Source organism: Wyeomyia smithii, chromosome 2, assembly GCF_029784165.1.
Source record: "Wyeomyia smithii strain HCP4-BCI-WySm-NY-G18 chromosome 2, ASM2978416v1, whole genome shotgun sequence".
NCBI lineage: Eukaryota > Metazoa > Arthropoda > Insecta > Diptera > Culicidae > Wyeomyia > Wyeomyia smithii.
This window is the reverse complement of record NC_073695.1, coordinates 40386059-40406043: the sequence shown is the minus strand read 5'-3', so window position 1 is coordinate 40406043 and position 19985 is coordinate 40386059. Positions and strand designations below refer to the sequence as shown.

Here is a 19985-nt window from a genome sequence, read left to right as displayed (position 1 = left end):
CGTGGAAAGTTCTTTGCAGTCTTCACCATAAGTTACAACAGTCACTCGGCGTGCTTCGGCTGCAGATGTTTTCGAATTAAAAATGATAATCAAAACATCACGGGAATGACCCGAAGGCGGCCAAAATACATTTTTTTTCAGTCTAAAACCAATAACTTGCTATTTGTACGTCCACAGTGTAGATCAGTATATATTTTTGACAAAATTTATCCCCCACCACTTGACGAAAACCTGTTGTAATTGTTTGTAAGTGTTTAAATACTGAAATTATGTATGTAACTAATTACTGTGAACTGTACACTGTAAACCGTAGTTGCCCTGATAACGTGGAAATATATCTTCGAAACGTGCCCAAAACTGCCATCATTAAACAGAATTATCAATTGGTCAAAACACCGCTAGATTCTGATATGTTTACAAAATAAAACCAAAATGCCAAATCGAAAATTGACTAGTGTGTTGATTAATGCCTCACCTACGATAAGACGTTTCTGATGTGACCTTTTTTTAGTATTGCAGAACTTTGGAGTTTTGTAATTTCTAAGTTTCCGAATTTCAAAATTATGGAGCCATTTTTATTATTATAAAAAGTTAGGGTGGTAAACATTAAACAACCAATTAAACTGCAAGTAAACGGGAAACATTTCGGATCATTGAGTAGTTTTGTTTCCTTTTAGTGTGTTATGTGTGTACATCTTTAACAAGTTCGTAAATATATATGTATTTGCTCTTTAAGGTGAAGTTTTTGATACGTCCAACATATACTTAACACTAATCGGGTGACAGAGTTTCGTATCAGCCAGTTTGCGTTTTATTTTCCCTATTTCATACAGTTTCTAATTGTTTTTCTTGTTGTCGTTGGCCGAAGAAAGTATGACGGGTTTGGAAGTTAGTTTTTGTTGTTTGTGGTAAAAAAATCTTCAACGTTCGTATACAAATTCACTCGAGAAATCCAGCTCGCTTTCTTACTAGTTTTCTTTTGTACCGTTACATAATCTCACTTTGCTGTCGTTGATTAATGTCTCATTCTCATTGGTTTGTTTTATGACGATTTTTGTTTCATAAGCTCGTTGGTTGTGATTTATTTGGCTCAGGTTGTGGGCTAGTATTATTACTGGAAAATGGAATGTGAATGTTCTCGAATAAACAACGAAACCAAACTAATTTATTGTATTCTTCTTCTAATCTAGTAAAAAAGTAACTTCTGTCGCTAGAAACTGCATCGAAGTGTTCAGTATCCGGGGAAGGAATCAGTTTCTAGCGAGAGAAGAAACCGTTTATGAAACACTTACTCCTAGCGAACAACTAGAGTGTTACATTTAGAGTCACACAGAGTTTGTTTGCGTGAAATCTGTGCCACCGGAAAATTGAATCAGTTTGTTTGGCGCAACACGAAGGAAGCACGAATTCAAAAGTTCATACCAGGTGGGTTTGTGTCCTCGCTAGTTAAAGTTCTTTTTGAGAATACGGTCGGCGTGGTGGTGAATATTTGTGTGGTGTGGTGGCTGACTATTTCGCCTGACAGTGATTTTTGAGGGTAATTGTTTGTTTTTATTTCGTATCATCTTATTTTGAATTTCGTTACGCTTTACCATTTTGTTACGGTTTTAAACAGAACAAGGTAATATCTGCATCGCTGCATTCAGTAGTGGTACAAATGTTGGCGATAGATCTACGCTACAAATTCAACTATTTCATTCAACAGCTACTCGTACGCTTAGTCGATGTGAAAATGTTTTTCGTTTCGATGAGAGCGATTCGCTCAGACTAGACTTTGCTTTTTGGTGATTTGAAGAATTTTCTTCTGGTCAAAACAATTTTCTTGAAACCGAATTTCTATAACAGTTCTTAACAATGTGAACTATTTAAATATTCAACAGAATAAAATACTAACTTTTCGTGTTTTGGTGAGAAGGCGCATGTTGTGTCAGTTAATTTAGAATTAAATAAAAATGAAAATTTGCGAAAAAGTCAATCGGCTTGAATGGCTCATACTGTTGGGTTGAGCTTTTTTTTCATAGAAAAACTCCAAACGAGCTAGAGCAAAGAGCAGATATTTGCTTTTTAATTTCGGGGATTGCAACCAGCCGTTTGAATTGCTAATACAATTTGGTCGTAATTGTGTTTCGAATAATTTAATCTTCAAAGTGTTTTTGCTGTCAGCAAAAAATCCTTTTGTTTGAAGTTCCTTCCTGCCTCCGGGTTGTTTAAATAATGATCAATCGGTCAGCTTGCTTTGGCCTCTAGTATTCTGCCTACCAACTGACAGACTTCCACTTTTTCCGATACAAAGCCGGAAAGGGTAGAAGAGAAAGTTTTGTAGTAAACATCTGGTCTGCAGGTTATGTTTTTTCTAGTTCTGTCTTGAAGGAGGGAGGCAAAAGTTGTGCATTCTCGATGCATAAGTTCATGCCGAGTGACTTTGGAATGCGAATCAAGCTAAGGGGAAGCAACTCTCCGTTGATGGTAATGAATAAATTACGGCATACTTGCTTGCTCGAGTCGCTCGATTCATTACAATAGAGAATGGATTGAAACAATTTTTCAACATATTTCGAATAAATTAGTTATAAGTATCTTTGGTGAAACCTATAGCTTCGAGAAAATGGAATAAATAAACACTAGGACGTCCTTGGAAGTAAAACCAACTCGAGGAGTTTAAGTAAAAACTAGAAAAAAACCTCATCGTTCCGCCCTAACCTAAGCAGTTGTTTTTCGACATCTTTCAAATAGATAGTTTGTCTTTTTATCTGTTTCTCTCTCTCTCTCACTATGTTGCAAAATATTCGACGTGGTATTAGTTTTATCACAAGAAGGCACTGATTCTCCCGTCTCTCACAACTCGAAGGTTTCAACGTTCCCGGGCGTCCCGTGGTTGTTCAGCCGTGGCTACCGGGCAGTTCGCCAACCCTAGTGACCGTTGTTGGCTCGGCTTTCGGTCAGATCGATCGAAACCGACAGCGAGGTTTCGTCCGCTGCTGAAATGGAAGATTGAGCCCGTTGAAGACCACCCCTGCGGGTTGCAATACCACCGGCAGGTTCGACCGTCGTCTGCCGTTCATCGACCTTACCTGCTTCAGGTCCAATTGTGACCTGCTCGCTCTCACCAGCCTCCGAGTTGCCGCGCGTGTATCGGGACGTTTGGTACTGTGAGTTAGCCATATCCTGTTGTTTCACGAACATTCGACGAAGTTCCTGCCGGTAGCGGGGATGATTCATGGCGTAGAAATACGGGTCAATGCAACATGCGACTTTAGCGAACATTCCTGGCACCATCGAACCCAGCGGTGTCAGCAAACTTTCATAGCCGAAGACACCCATCATGGCAACCACTGCGTACGGGGTCCAAGCGATGAACCACAAACCGATGATTCCGAAAACGACGGCAGCCAACTTGACTTCAGTTTTATTCTTGTTTTTACTCGACTGTATGCTGCCAGCTCCGATGACCACTCGGAGAATCCACACATAGCAGTAAGAGATGGTCATAAAAGGACAGCACCAAGCGAAGAAAAAGTACAGAAACATGTAAATCCGCGCGTGGAAGTCCCTATCCAGATAGTCGAAACTGCAAGCCGTAAGGTACCCCTCCGGGGTATACCGGCTGAGGCCAATTCCCAGCGTTGGAATGATTGAGAAAGTCATCGAAAAAATCCAGCAGAACGCCATCATTAGCATCACCTTTAGTCGGGTGGTCCCTCGGTTTGGATTCAGGGGGTAGACGACAACGTTGTACCGATCGATGGAGATCATCGTCAGCGTCAGGATGGCACAGTTGCCACCGATGCCTCCCAGCATAGCGTATACCGTGCACACTGTTGAATTGCGGAAGAAAATTCCGTCACTTGTTTGGTTTCAGGAAATCGCTGTGTTGCTACTTACTCAGATTACCGCTTGCCGGACCCAGATAGTAGCTGTTGTACACGAAGATTGGACACTCGAGCATGATTATAAAATCCGCAACGGCGAGGTTGATGATGAGATAATTGGCTGGGGTTCGCAATGATTTGAATCTGGAACGAAATTTCGATGGTAGACGTTTTAGTTTAGTTGTACGAATCATCCGCACGAAATGCGCCAAAAATCTCAATTTTTAATGTGTTTACGTAAAGCAGGAATAACGGTTGAGTTATGCTATCATTTCTTTATTATAGGCTGATAAAATTTTTCATCTAAAATTTCTACATGTAATATGTAACTTACTGACAACTCAAATGAAATCCCTAATCGGAAATTGTAATCATAATCCAGAAATCTCAAATCCAGATTGCTAATAATAAATTGCAAAATATTCAATCCCAAATACTCATCATAAATCTCAAAATCCAAATTTCAATCCAACGTAGAAAATTCTTATCTTGCAACAAATTTCCAATCTAAAATATAAAATTAAATCAAAAATTTTTTAATTATCATTGAAAATTCGAATCCAAATACCAAAATTCCAATTGAATTGAAATTTTATCCGCAAACTTTAAACATCAAATCGAATAGCCTAAATCTTCATGGCAAACCCTTAAATTTCATTATTTTATATCCAGTAAGCCTAATCCTTTAAAATGCTCATTCTCAAATTCAATCCAATAAATAAACTCGTAGTTTCAAGTCTATAATTGAAAATTGAAATCGGATACGGTATTAAACACAAAATTCTAACCACAAACCTTAGAATCATAAATAGAAAATCTCAAATCTTAGATGAAATCCTAAACCCTAACTATAACATTTCCAAATCCTGAATGCTAAAAAATTGAAATGATAAAACTCAAATTCTCTCATGCACCTCAAAATCCAAAACGCAACTTGCAAAGCCCAAAATATAGAACTTAGTAGTAATCCAAAATCAAAAGTAAAAATTGTTAATGAGAAATAAAACACAACACATTTCGTGTATTCAGTGCTGAATATATTTTTTGGTTCATTCTTTTGTTTTTGGTTCCCACGGAGCGGGAGGGCTCAAACATGGGCTTTTTTGCGCATCTTATAATCTAAACACTCAACGCGAGCCGGTCGTCGCCGATTTCAAGCTCCCGGCTCAACTTCCAAAAGAAGGAGGAGAAAATGGTTTCGTCGTCATTCGGTCGAGCAGAGTGCTTCGCATCCTTCGTTCCAAATCCGACAGCCCTTCGGGTTGTCTCAATCTAGCCTGCTTCCATAGGGTTCACAAGCCGTTGAATGCAACGTTCCATCTGAGATTTCCCAAAGGAGCACTGGAAGAGGATTGCCGTAAGTTGCTTCAAATCAGTCCGAAGGAGTGCTTGGTTTGCTTGTTTGTTGACAAGAATGGGGAAAATCTCGGAGTTCGTGATGACGGTCGCTGGTGCGGACGTGGTCGGTTTCAATTCCCAGCCCAAAACGGTTCAACGGTTCGCTTCATTCGACGACTCATCGCTGACGGTTCTAATCGAAGGGGGTCCAGTTGCACATTCCGGTTACGTGGTTCATGTATCACGGCTTCACGGCACGGCGAAATTTCGCTTACATCGCGTCTCTTTGGTGGTGTGGCGCTACTCTCGTACAACATCCCAGCAGTCGAAGACACGTAGCCTACTACGATTGTGGTCGATGCCGATTTTGATTGCGGAGATGACGGTTCCACCGGAGTACTCTAGCCCTAGACTCGTTGGCTTGGACACGGGTTACGGGTTTCCCACAATCGCCTATAGGATACTGACCGACGGTCAATTCCCAGGCTTGGGTACTTCTAACGTTCACGCACACTGTTTAACCTTTCATCTTGAACGTGACTGAAGTGGCAGCAGATCTACAGTCAGTATTTATACTGCATTATGGTGTCACTTATGTGTCATCAGTCACGCAACAAAAATATGACAAATAGCCTAATAATAGAATGCCGTCGCAGAAATAAAGCTTGTTGACTCACAGCACCTAAATACCATTTCACAATATGTTACCGGGTTATCTTAATGGTGAACTACCACTGTGTTATCTCTCAGTTTTTGTGTTAGATTTTCTGTTGCCGGTAGGATTTGGTGATATCTAATCGTGTACTAACAAAAGCAGCGCGAAGATTTTAAATCAGCTGATATGAAATTATTAATCTCTTCCCCGGAAGTCACACGGGAAAGGTTTTGAACGCTGCGCTCTTTATTGAACAGTTTTGAGTAGCCTGTACTTTTTTTTCAATTTCACAGAATGCATCCCAGTATAGTGAACAAAGACGTAGTCCCATGTCAAAATGATCCCAGATTTTCAAAATATCCAAAAAGAAATTATACCGAGTGAATCCAGAATGATGAAAAAAAGGCCCGTGAAATTTACCCTAGATTGGCAAAAACAAGCTCTTAAATGCCAGGAAAATGATAACAAAGGCAAAAAAAAGCTTCTGAAGTGCAAAAAATGTGGGCGTAGAATGGTGGAAAAATGTCAAGTTTTTTAATTCACGAACTACAATGAAATCATCGAATGACGAAAAAAAAAACTGTTGAAGACCTGAAAAAATGAAACAACCCTGATCCTTCATCAGAAATTACGATGACAAACAAATATGACGCCCCGGCTGTTATTCAGTGCACAGTGGGGAATCGCTGGCCATCAGCCAAAAAAAATTTTTTCGTTAGCTTATTATTCTTAATAGCTATTTTTTATTTATTGTTATAACATTCAAGTGTCTAAATCCAAAATTTGGGCGCAATATCATGAAATCAGAATTTTTTATGACATTTCAAAGCGACGTTTTTTGACATTTTTTTAGAAAAAAAGTACATTACTTTGAAACGCTCTGTAGCTTCAATGATAGCTTGGATTTTTTTGACGTCAGAGGAAAAGTTGTTGTAAATATTGTGCAAAACAATCCCCTTTCAAGAGATATTGTAAAATTCGGTCATAGTACGCCTGACACTGCAAAAAATAAAAAAAACGTGTTTTTTTGTAGAAAAGTAGCTTAAAAGTTTAGTTGCCGCAGTTTGCCACGGTTGTGACTACATTCAAAATTTAGGTAAAAACGTAAGCTTTCAAATACATACTGACCGCTGTACCGCAAAACCGCGCAAATTGTCATTTTAGTGAAAAAAGCGATAGCAGATTTTTTATTTTTTTTTAAGTTGAAATTTCATCCAGAAATAATTTTATTCATAACCATGATACCCCATCAATGAAAATTTATGATATCGTACTCAATCCGTAAGGATAAAATATAAAGATGGGCAAAAATCACAAAATTTATCAATTAGGAATTATAAAATACGTGTTAAAAAGAAAACAGTAAACAAATCTTTATGAAATTTTTATTATGTCAAACTTTATCACTTTCTGCAAATTTAAAACAATATTAACAACATTCAGCCCTTTTCAAATCATTGAAGCGTCCAATACTAGCAGCAAATTCATACCATCAAACTCCGGCTAACAATAGCCCGTTTGCAGATTGCTGTTGCTTCGCACTCGTTTGCATACAAAAGTAAAGCACAAAGTTTGCTGTATGAGAAAAAGCAAAGAACATTCGTCGCCTTCCGCATCTTTTCGTATTCATTTAGAACGTTGTGTGATTCCAGTGTCTTGGTTTTCAAATTCATAAATTCGTTAAATTTTATTATGGAGCCTTCAACTTCAGCGGCACCACCTAATTCAATGTCTAGTAAGTTGTCAATTCATGGTTTTACACATGTATTTCAATGTCCTCCATAGACCATAGAAACCGGATTAGAAAGACAACATATATATGAAGCAATAAAACATCGAAAATCACTAGAAGAAATGAAAATTGCAGTGAAAGAAACTTTTCCTGCTGATAAGTATAGTGAATTTCAAATTTTCTGGAAACAATTCAACAGGAGATTTCAGCAATCACAGCGGATGACGATGATGATGATTTTTTAATTTGTAATTAGTTTGTATTACTTATGTTGTTCTGGTTTATTAAAAAACTATATATATTTATGCAAAATTTATTTAGTTCGAGGGGTCGTACATGAATTACGTATTTTTTTTTCAACGGGGAGGACGCCCGGTGGCACTACTTGTGGTCAAAGATCATATAATTCTAAAAAAAAAGAAAAAAAGTGCTATAAAATATTGAAATTCGTTCTGTGCCAAACACGCATCAGTATCGGATGTGTTTGGTGATCGCTCCGATAGAATATAAAACAAAAGACGCGCGAGCAAGTGTTGGCATTGTTTGCCTGGTCGAGTGAAGGTTCAAGGTCGCCCGCCTTTGTGCAACTGTTTCGCATCATGGCTGTTTGCTGGTGCGTAAGCCGATTTGGCTGCTAAGTGATTTGTGCTACAGCAGTGGACGAGAATCTCAACACAAAGGAGGAAAAAGAAGAAGCCAACAGTTGACAGCGAGTTGTGTCGCTGTGCTGAGTGATCACACACCCGGCTCGCTGCTGGTGGCTGTTTGGAGCTGCTGTATTGGTGCTGCTGGCTGTAACGGCTGCAGCTTCGACCGTTCGCACAACCAACCCTGCTGAAAGGAGAAGTAAAGAGGTACGTGTTCTGTCGGCGCTAGTGCGCTAGATTTAGCGCGATGGATGTAGATCCCTCGCCTCCCGTGCCACCATCCCCGAACCCCTCCGACCCTGTCCCTCCTGCCAACCCTTCCTCTGTTAATTCTCCAGTCCACCCTCGCCCCAGGCTTTACCCGGACGGATCTCAGGGCAGCTTTACTGTTTTCTTTCGGCCAAAAGCAGGACCGAAATCGAAACCGTTAAACATCCTGCAGATTTCGAAAGACCTGACGGAGGGGTACAAGGCCGTGACCGAAATCTTCAAGGTCAGACCCAACAAGCTCCGTGTCGTGGTCAGCGACCTGGAACAGGCCAACGCTATTGCTCGCTCCGAGCTTTTCACACACGAGTATCGCGTTTATATACCCGCACGAGACGTGGAGATCGACGGTGTCATATCCGATTCGAGTCTGTCGGTCGAGTGTATCTTGGCAAGCGGTTTTGGCTGCATCAAAAATGCTTTGTGTCTCGACGTAAAAGTAAAGATCATAGATTGCGAGCAATTGCGGTCTGTGTCTCTTGACAACGGCACAAAAGTGTACACTCCGTCAGACTCGTTTCGTGTTACGTTTGCCGGATCTGCTCTCCATAGCCACGTCTCGATCGATCGGGTTCGTCTGCCTGTGCGATTGTATGTACCCCGTGTTATGAATTGCACCAATTGCAAGCAGCTAGGCCACACAGCCGCCTACTGCTGCAATAAGGCACGATGTAGCAAGTGTGGAGAAACTCATGCGGACGATTCTTGCAGTGTAAATGCTGAAAAATGTATTCACTGCGGGGAAAATCAGCATGAGCTCTCCACATGCCCGGTGTACATGCAGCGCAGAGATAAAATCAAGCGGTCACTTAAGGAGCGTTCAAAGCGATCTTACGCTGAAATGCTGAAGAAGACCGTGACCACTTCTACCATAACATCGAACCCCTTTGATCTGTTGCCCTCCGATGAAACCGATTCTGACGATTCATCAGCGGGAACATCTTATGCCAATCCTGGGGAGTCTAGGAAGAGGAAAAATATTTCCTCTCCTAAACTTCCCCGAAAAGGTCCTAAGATTTCTCAAAGTGAAATGAAATTTACAAACAAACCAAACAGTGCTGCGGAAAAACCGAAGCAAACTCCTCCTGGGTTGCAAATTTAAAGTCCCAGAAGGAGTTCCCAGCACTGCCAGGAACATCTAAAACCTTAGTTGTTCCTTTTGCACTCCCAGTTGGTGAAACAAACTCTGGATTAGTGAAATTTTCTGACATTGTGGACTGGATTTTTGAAACTTTCAATGTACCCGATCCAATTAAAATTTTTCTTACAGCATTCCTCCCAACAGATAGATAATTTTTGAAGCAGTTGACTGCCTAATGGCCCCTCCTTGCAGCGATTGTATCCTTCGATGCCTAATTCATCTGCGTATACGAAGGATTCTATCTCTGTCTTACAGTGGAATTGTAGAAGTATTTTACCAAAAATGGATTCATTTCAAGTTTTAATAAATAGAAACAAATGCGATGCATTTTCCCTTTGTGAAACTTGGCTTACTTCAAATATTGATCTCAACTTCCATGATTTTAATATTATTCGCCTTGATCGAGACACCCCATATGGAGGAGTACTTTTAGGGATTAAAAAGTGCTATTCTTTCTATCGTATTAACCTCCCCTCGATTCCAGGCATCGAAGTTGTCGCATGTCAAATGACAATACAAGGTAAAGAGCTTCGTATTGCCTCAATATATATTCCTCCCAGAGCACAGGTTGGGCAACGGTTGCTCTTTGATTTAATAGAACTTCTTCCCTCGCCACGTTTGATTTTGGGAGACTTCAACTCTCATGGCGTGGCTTGGGGTTCCCCATACAATGATAACCGCTCCTCTTTAATCTATAACCTTTGCGATGACTTCGACATGACTATTTTAAACAACGGTGAAATGACACGTATCCCGAAACCTCCAGCGCGCCCAAGCGCTTTGGATCTATCCTTATGTTCGACGTCGCTACGGTTGGATTGCACATGGAAGGTAATCCTTGATCCTCACGGTAGCGGCCATTTGCCTATTCTTATTTCAATTAATAACGGGTCGACTCGCATGCGACCAATTGACATTCCGTATGACCTCACACGGAATGTCGATTGGAAGTTATACGAGGAAATGATTTCAAAAGCGGTCGAGTCGATTCAACATCATCCACCACTTGAAGAATACAACCTCCTCGCGGGCTTGATTCTCGACGCCGCGTTGCAAGCCCAAACGAAGAAAAATCCCGGCGTAACGATCAAAGAGCGGCCTCCAACTCCGTGGTGGGACCAAGAGTGCTCCGATGTCTACACGCAAAGATCCGACGCGTTGAAGGCCAACCAGAAGGGAGGTATACCCGACGACTATATACGGTATTCAGAGCTTAATACCAAGCTTGAAAGCCTGGCTAAAGCAAAGAAACGCGGATATTGGCGTCGGTTCGTTAATGAGACGTCGAGGGAGACATCGATGAGCACTCTTTGGAACACAGTCCGAAGAATGCGGAATCGCGTAACGGTCAACGAAAGCGAGGAGTCTTCAAGTCGGTGGATATTTGATTTTGCCAGGAAAGTATGTCCGGACTCTGTTCCTGCGCAAAACTTTGTTCGCGATACGTCTCCGGGTCACGACGCGATAGAATCACCTTTTACGATGGCAGAATTTTCAGTTGCCCTCCTGTCCTGTAACAATAACGCACCTAGGTTAGATAGAATCAAATTCAACTTGTTGAAGAATCTACCCGGCAATGCCAAGAGGCGCTTGTTGAACTTGTTCAATAAGTTCCTGGAGCAAAATATTGTACCGCAGGATTGGAGGCAAGTGAAGGTGATCGCCATCCAAAAACCAGGGAAACCAGCTTCTGATCACAACTCTTATAGGCCGATTGCAATGCTATCCTGTATCCGGAAATTGATGGAAAAATGATACTCCGTCGTTTAGACCACTGGGTCGAATCAAATGGTCTACTATCAGATACTCAATTTGGCTTCCGCCGTGCCAAAGGGACGAATGATTGTCTTGCGTTGCTTTCAACAGATATTCAGCTGGCGTATGCTCGCAAAGAACAAATGGCGTCTGCGTTCTTGGACATTAAGGGGGCTTTTGATTCCGTTTCTATTGACATTCTTTCGGGTAAACTTCACCGACAAGGATTTTCTCCAATTTTGAACAATTTTTTGCACAATTTGCTGTCCGAAAAGCACATGCATTTTACGCACGGCGATTTGGCAACTTTTCTCATTAGCTACATGGGTCTTCCCCAGGGCTCATGTTTAAGCCCCCTTCTTTACAACTTTTATGTAAATGACATCGACGAATGTCTGGCAAATTCATGCACGATAAGACAACTTGCAGACGACATTGTAATCTCTGTTACAGGAGCCAAAGCTGCTGATTTGCAAGGACCATTGCAAGATACCTTGGACAATTTGTCTGCTTGGGCTTTACAGCTAGGTATCGAATTCTCTCCGGAGAAGACTGAGATAGTAGTTTTTTCTAGGAAGCATGAACCTGCTCAGCTTCAAACACAATTAATGGGTAAAACGATTTCTCAGGTTTTGGTACACAAATATCTTGGTGTCTGGTTCGACTCTAAAGGCACCTGGGGTTGTCACGTTAGGTATCTGATGAAAAAATGTCAACAAAGAGTGAATTTTCTTCGTACAATAACCGGACAATGGTGGGGAGCCCACCCAGGAGACCTTATAACGCTTTACCTAACAACGATATTGTCTGTCATTAGGTACGGGTGTTTCTGCTTCCGCTCCGCAGCAAACACACATTTGATCAAACTGGAGCGAATACAATATCGTTGTTTGCGTATCGCCTTGGGTTGCATGCAGTCGACCCATACGATGAGTTTGGAGTACTACCATTGAAAAACCGCTTCTGGAGCCTGTCTTCTCGTATTCTTATCAAATGTGAGGTCTTGAACCGTCCTGTGATTGAAAATTTTGAAAGGTTAATCGAACTTAATTCTCAAACCCGTTTTATAACATTGTATTTCAATCACATGTCACAAAATATTAACCCTTTTCCGAATATTCCAAATCGTGTCAACTTATTCTACTGTGTTTTTCGATACATCCATGATAAAAGAAACTCGTGGAATCCCGGATCATTTACGCGTGCAGCAGATCCCCAAAATTTTTTCCAATAAATATCGAAACATCAACTGCGACAATATGTTCTACACTGACGGATCACTTCTTGATGGGTCCACTGGCTTCGGTATTTTCAATAACAATTTAACCGTCTCCCATAAGCTTGATAATCCTGCTTCCGTTTACGTCGCAGAATTGGCTGCAATTCAGTACACCCTAGGGATTATCGAAAAAATGCCCACGGACCATTATTTCATCTTTACGGACAGTCTCAGTTCCATTGAGGCTCTCCGATCGATGAAAGATGTTAAGCACTCTCCGTATTTCCTGGGGAAAATACGGGAACATCTGAGTGCTTTATCCGAAAAATCGTTTCAGATTACCTTAGCGTGGGTCCCTTCTCACTGCTCGATACCGGGCAATGAGAAAGCGGACTCTTTGGCTAAGGTGGGCGCAACAAACGGTGGAATTTATGAAAGACCAATTGCCTTTAATGAATTTTTCTCATTTGTACGTCAGAATACGATCATCAGTTGGCAAAATGCTTGGACCAGAGGGGAACTGGGAAGGTGGTTACATTCCATAATCCCAAGGTGTCGACGAACTCGTGGTTCAAGGGGTTGGATGTAGGTCGGGATTTCATTTGCGTGATGTCCCGGCTTATGTCCAATCACTACAGATTTGACACGCATCTCCGTCGTGTTGGGCTCGGGGAAAGTGGTACCTGTGCTTGTGGTGAAGGTTATCACGACATAGAGCACGTTGTTTGGTCATGCCCTGTACACCGTGACGCCAGGTCTAAATTAATAGCTTCCCTGCAGGCCGAAGGTAGGCAGTCGGCTGTTCCTGTTCGTGATGTCTTGGCAAGCCGTGACCTATCCTACATGTCCCTTATATACGTTTTCCTGAAATCCATCCACGCCCCAGTTTAGTCCTACCCCCTTCCGCCTGCATCCAGCCTAACGACAAGAACACGTTAAGACCCCGGATCCGGAAACAGCAATCAGACCCGCACGATACTCTCAAGGCCCGAGGGAGACAACCCAATATGCCAGTCCGTAATATCTTGGCCCAGCAGCGGAACATGTGCTTACCTATGGCAATGAAAACCATCATACAGTAAACCAGTGCTTTTAATGCAAAATATTATAGCTTTAAGTTACATTTAGTTTCAGCTCGTAGTCGGCAGCGAGGATAAAAAATTTGCTTTTAGTTATTAAGATACTTTAGAAAGTAAGCTACCAGATATAATTGGCGCCGTTAAACATTAAACTGTATTTGTGCCGTGTCAAATAAATTATAGATGAACAAAAAAAAAAAAATATTGAAATTGAATTTCGTGCCTTATGGACGGCCCCAAACAAAAAATGGATGCCAAATTCGTGTTCAGCGCCTCAAAATATCGACACTTATCGACACTTTTTTTGCTTGGCCAGCCTTTGTATGGAGTCGCCCCACTGTGCAGTGGAGTGTGCCACGGATTACACCGGAAAAGTGAGATAATAAAGAATACCAAACCAAGCTCAGATTCACAAAAATCACTCAAAGACCAAATAAGAAACAGTTTCAAATTCAGTTTAGAATGAGGTAAAAATACTTGTAAATCCCAGAAAACTAATAAGTATGCTCTTTATTTTATCGAAAAAAAGTCTGTGCCCTTTTCTAGAAAATAATTTGCGGATTTAAACAATAATCCTCCCCCTGCAAAATATTCAATTTGTTAAGTCTAATACGTGAACGAAGTTTTATTCGTATTAGAAAAGGTTCGATTTAAATTTTGCAGATTTTTAGGAAAGCCAGAAAGCATTCTTCTTGGCTATGAATGCTCTATTCAAATTTGTTTTTTAACGTATTAGGCCTCTAGATCCCTAATAAATTCAGACATATTATCCATTGCTCTGTCCCCTAAGTTTTCTGTGCAGTCTTATCTCTGTAAATCTAATTTTCGAATATATTTTTTTTATCTGCTAGAAGCCGTATGAATTTCTCGCTTGTCAACTTTATTTTGTTTAGATGAAGAAAAAAAACCTTTATGTTGAAGCGTTTGCGGCTCAAACTTGAAATTTTAGTTGCTTTAAAACTATTTGTTCGTCGCTGTGCAAGCAATTTCCGTTAACGTGAGACGAATTTGAATTTGAATTCAATCTCATTAAATCGACACCCAAATATTATTGATTGCTGGGATCATATGAATTCACACCACTGAATATGAAAGCACCATCAATAATGATTCACGCGTAATTAATTGCCACAATCAGTACAGTCTATTGAAACTGAGTTTCACGATTCAGTAAAACTGGTCTAATAATGTTTTCTGGAACTATTAGGCGAAACATCAAAGCGAAGAACAACTGGACGATTTTCCAAAAGTAGACAGTAGCGACAGGAATCAATGAAAAAACATTTCATTTTGTTTTGATATATACAAATATATATATTTTTATAATTTAAACATTCAGCTCATCCGTTGCCGGATGAGTTGAATGCTTAAATTAGTGTTCAAAATATATATATTTGTATATATAGATTTATTTTTCAAACCAATAGTTTTTTCCTTTTTTTTTGGTTCCCATATATACAAATATATATATTTTTATAATTTAAACATTCAACTTATCCGTTGCCGGGTGAGTTGAATGCTTAAATTAGGGTTCAAAATATATATATTTGTATACATAGATTAATTTTTTAAACCAATATTTTTTTTTACTTTTTTTTTGGTTCCCATGGAGCGGGAGGGCTCTAACATGGGCATTTTTTGCAACTTATAATCTAAACACTCAACACGAGCCGGCCGTTGCCGATTCCAAGCTCCCGGCTCAACTTCCGGGGAAGGAGGAGAAAATGGTTTCGTCGTCGTTCGGTCGAGCAGAGTGCTTCGCATCCTTCGTTCCAAATCCGGCAGCCCCATTCGGTTGCGTCACTCTAGCCTGCTATCGACCCGGTTCCGTGCGACAGCCTGCTTCCATAGGGTTCAAAAGTCGTTGAATTCGTTGCTTCTCGACGCAAGCTCACAGTAAATTAGGCACGCGAATACTTCCGGAAAATGGCTACACTGTCGGAAATTATGTTCGGCCTACATCGACGTTAGGGGTTACGTTCTATCTTCTGCGAAGTAAAAGGGTGATTCATTCATCTGGAGCGCGGATTTTGCAGCGAACTCAGGGGGTCGTCATGTTGTCGTTAATTCTCAGCTGGGGTCACCAGGGAGCGTTGGTAGAGGAGATCCGTAAGTTGCTGTAGATCAGTACGAAGGAGTGCTGGTTGTGAGGAGCGAAACTCGACTCGGTATTGTTACACTTGCGACCTTGCAGGGTCAAAGAAGTTTGTTATCAAAGAAAAAATCCTTGAGTCACTGGTTGAATTCGCGATGCTGAATTCGAGTTCAATGGTAACCGAAAAAACGGCCTTCCTACGGTCCGAAGGTGGTCACTTGTGCGGATGCGATCGGTTTCGATTTCCAGTCCAAAACGTTCAACGGTTCGCTTCGTTCGATGACTCATCATCACTGACGGTTCTAATCGAATCGTGGATACAGTTGTTCAATTCCGGTTGCGTGGTTCTCGTGTCGCGGCTCGCCAGCGCAAAAGTTCGCTTCTATCGTTTCTCGCAGGTGGGGCAACGTTGTTTTCAGACGGCATCCCAGCAAACGGAGACTAGCAGCCTGCTACGATTGTGGTCGATGACGGTTTTGGTTGCGGAGATGACGGTTCCACCGGAGTACTCTAGTCCTAGACGCGTTGGCTTGGACACGGGTTACGGTTTTTCCACAATTTCCCATCGGATACTGACCGGCAAGTCAGTTCCTTAGGTTGGGTACTAACTTTTACGCACACTGTTCAAGCTTTCATCTTGAACGAGACTGAAGTGGAAACTGAACCGCGGGCAATATTTATACCGGTTGAAGATGATGACGTCAACCTTAGGGTGGGGATAGCGATTAGTATTGGCGTATTTTTGCGTGTAGTACGCTAGGTATGTGTTCGGGATAAACATACCAGCACTACAATATGCAACGCGCAAGTGTGTGATAGCATTCTTTATCATGAAATGTCGTGTACCGCTGAGGAAATCGTTCGATCGAAAGGGGGTGTGCTGACTCAATCGAATTTTAGGAAATTGTTTCGCAACATGACTTATCTTTTGCGTTAGCGTCTGATAGTGATATCTGATATTATAGTAGGCGGTTAGTAGCTCTTTGTGATGTCATTAAGGCAATTATTGACTTTTGAGTTCAATAATTCGATGATTCTCATTGATTCATTAAGATATCTTTTGTTCAAAGTGGTATTAACTTTTCGTACGTTGTGCTCGGCTTTGTTTTTGATTGGATACGAAATAAAATTTTGGAGGCTTTAAAATTTTTAAAAAGCTCTAATTTTATTCTATAGAAATTTTTTTCATTTCGCATTTCAGATTATTGAGTTCTCTGATACCAATATTAATATATATTATTAATATATATTAAAGAAATAAAAAAATTAAAAATTGCAGTATATTGCAGTATATGCTTCTAAAGTAGAAACACTTCTTGTGCGGAATATTTGCTTTAAACAATAAAATTGGTTGGTCATGAAATACGAATGCCTGTTTTGTATCATTATCAGAGACTTAAATGAGTTGTCCCATAAGCAAACGTAGAAGCAACGAATCCGGCGAGCACTTACTGCCCGGCACTCTGACGCACTTCTGCATATACTAGGGGCTTCAAAATTCACAGGAATGGTTAAGAAGCTACAAACTTTCTATGACAACTATTTTGAGATTTAGGGCAAAATTTTTTTCGATGGTTTTTGGAACAAGAGAAAAACAATCAGCTGTGTTTCTATGGCAAACTTGTACACGAATGAAAATGATTGTATGACACGTGTTGAATCAAAGAACACAAAATTTGCATACTTGATCATGACTAATTTTTGAAAAGAGCCCGTTTGAAAATGGTATTGATGATTACAAATACTTTTACAGCCAGAACGGTTTGGTTGGTCAGCGTGACGTCTTCGGTAAAGTTGTAGACAATCATTCTGTCTTTACCAAAAAAATAATCGAAATATTAGTTTGGAAAAAAAAATAAAAATAAATTAATTTGTCTCGAAAAGTTTTTTAGAAGCAGACAGTGTGTGAAGTTAGAGAAGCAAAAAATAAGCGAACTAAGAATATGATACAGACTTGAAAAAATACACCGCATCCAGACGGGACTTGAACTCGCAATCTCCCTGTCTCTGGCATGATGTTTTGCCTAGTTAAGCTACTCGGACGGTGGTACTGTTCTAGAATCTATATTCATATCACATTTCACTGCTAACTGTTATATTCTCTGACCCTTATCAACTACACACACTGCTGTGCAGGTGTTATTTTTGCGACTGAAAGGAATGTCTCATCACACGCAGAAAAGGTAGCTGTCACTGTCAACTTTTATAGACTTGATTGATTGAAATTGAGGTTAAAAACAATTTGAAAATATGTTTTATTTTATTCTCGCTCATTTTCCGTCAGTAAATAAGCTAAAACATGCCATAACTTTATAAGGAATAGTCCTGGAGATGTGTGGTCTTCAACAAAAACGTGTGTTTTGTATGCCCAAATGCTTCTTTAGAACAACATTTTCTTGTAAAATGTAGCTAACAAAAGTTAAGTGCAAAAAATTAACTTTTAAGTAACTTTTACAGAAAATACTTCGTAACTCTGTACCTAATGAAGATAGGAATTTCGTTTGTTTAGCAAAGATTCATATTTTTGAACGTTCTAAAACTTTGCCGAATAAACCATTCCTCTATCTCTTAACACAAAAAAGTTAGTATTTTGGATATATAAAAACCTACTGTAACATATGCTCGCCGTACTGTAATATAGGTGGATTGGGACAAATGGAATCTAAAGGAGTTTATAGTACTTCAGCTTAACTTCAAGGAAAAGGATTGACATCATGATTCCACTTGCCTCTTTTTAACCTTTACGTTCTTGAAGTTATCGAAATAATGAGCTATAATATGATATAACTTTGTAAGGAAAAATCCTGGAGATATATAACCTTTGGCAAAAATGTGTGTTTTGTGTACTCTAACAGTTCCTCCAAACAATACATTCGTGTAAAATGCAACTAACAAAAGTTAAGTATAAAAAATTACCTTTTAAGTAAGTTCCATGTAACTTGTACAATGTATACTTCATAACTTTGTACTGAAAGAAGATAGGATTTTCATTGGTTCAACAAAGTTTCATATGTTTGAATCTTCTACAACTTTGTTGAACAAACTATTCCTCTATCTCTTAACACAAAAAAGTTAATTTTTTTATTTGTAGTATAGTGAACTTTTCATACTTTTTGACAATTTGCGATTATGCGGGTCATTCAAACAAAAAATTGTTCCGAAGACACTTTTAAGCTAGGATGAAGGTAAAAGGCGCTATGGAATTAAGTTTCACTTGTTGCCTTATTGGACCACTGTGCGTTGGTATAACGTCTTCGGTTTGTTATTTGATTTGTATAGTGTCTTTGACAAAATTGTAGGTAATAATTCTGTCCTTCCACAAAAAAAATACATTTGAAAATATAAAAAAAATATTTTTTTAGAAAATCATAACATTTTAGTTTCTATTTATCCAAGTTTGAACAGCTAACAATGATTACTCGGAACGATTTCGATGTGGATGGAGTGGCATCACTGTCGTCGGTCGGTCTGGAAGATTTTCGCGGCGCGTTTTGATGATAAATTTCGGTATTTTCGTTTATTGAAATTAGTGGCTTTAGTAACAGATTGTAATGTATGTGAAATATTAGTTCGAAAGATTTCTGATACATTGACTTGAGGGGAGCCATTCTTGTTCCATCTGCGTTCAGTGCCATAGTAGTGGTGTGGAGTGACGAAACAGAGAGCGAAAAGAGAAGTGTTGCGGGTTTTCATCAGTCTGCTAAATACCAAAGTACAGTCGCCGTTCGATAACTGCAAGACTTTTAACTGCAACGCTTTTTAACTGCAAGACCGATAACTGCAACAACTCTGCAGTTATCGGACCGCAATCTGTCAAATGTGATGTCAAAGTCACATTTGACATTGAAGTGGCAGATCTCGCGGGGGGATTCTGAATGCATTCGAAAATGAAAATTGTTGAATCTCTAAAAACATTTCAAAAGGACTCTTTAATTTCTTTCGATTTCGTTTACTTGTTGTCTCTTCATTCTAGATGGGAGATTATAGATCTCCACTATTAATCAATGAAGCAAAATCACCATGTTATGTGGTTCACTTTTCGTAAGTATTATAAGAGAAAAAAAATCCTTTGTGCATTGTTTGGCTAGCTTTCACCACTCAGCGAGGCAGTGCATAGTAGATCACAAACAATACTTTGTGACCGAGCGTTATATAGACCATTTTACGAACTGACAGGTGTCACGGATC

General features: G+C 40.0%; 1 protein-coding gene across 6 annotated transcripts in view; it reads right to left on the bottom strand.

The window, feature by feature from the left end:
* Positions 1-705: 705 nt before the first annotated feature.
* The window catches only part of LOC129721459 (opsin, ultraviolet-sensitive), a 253856-nt gene continuing 234576 nt past the window's right edge, over positions 706-19985 (bottom strand). For 4 of the 6 annotated variants that reach the window (XM_055674019.1, XM_055674021.1, XM_055674022.1 and 1 more), the window contains 2 exons: positions 3883-4013; positions 706-3815 (listed from right to left, as the gene is read on the bottom strand). In XM_055674019.1, coding sequence (XP_055529994.1) covers positions 2911-3815; positions 3883-4013 — 1036 coding nt within the window. In that variant the 3' untranslated portion in view covers positions 706-2910. The remainder of the gene's footprint in view (positions 3816-3882; positions 4014-19985) is intronic. The other 2 variants (XM_055674023.1, XM_055674024.1) reach the window with 2 other exon arrangements.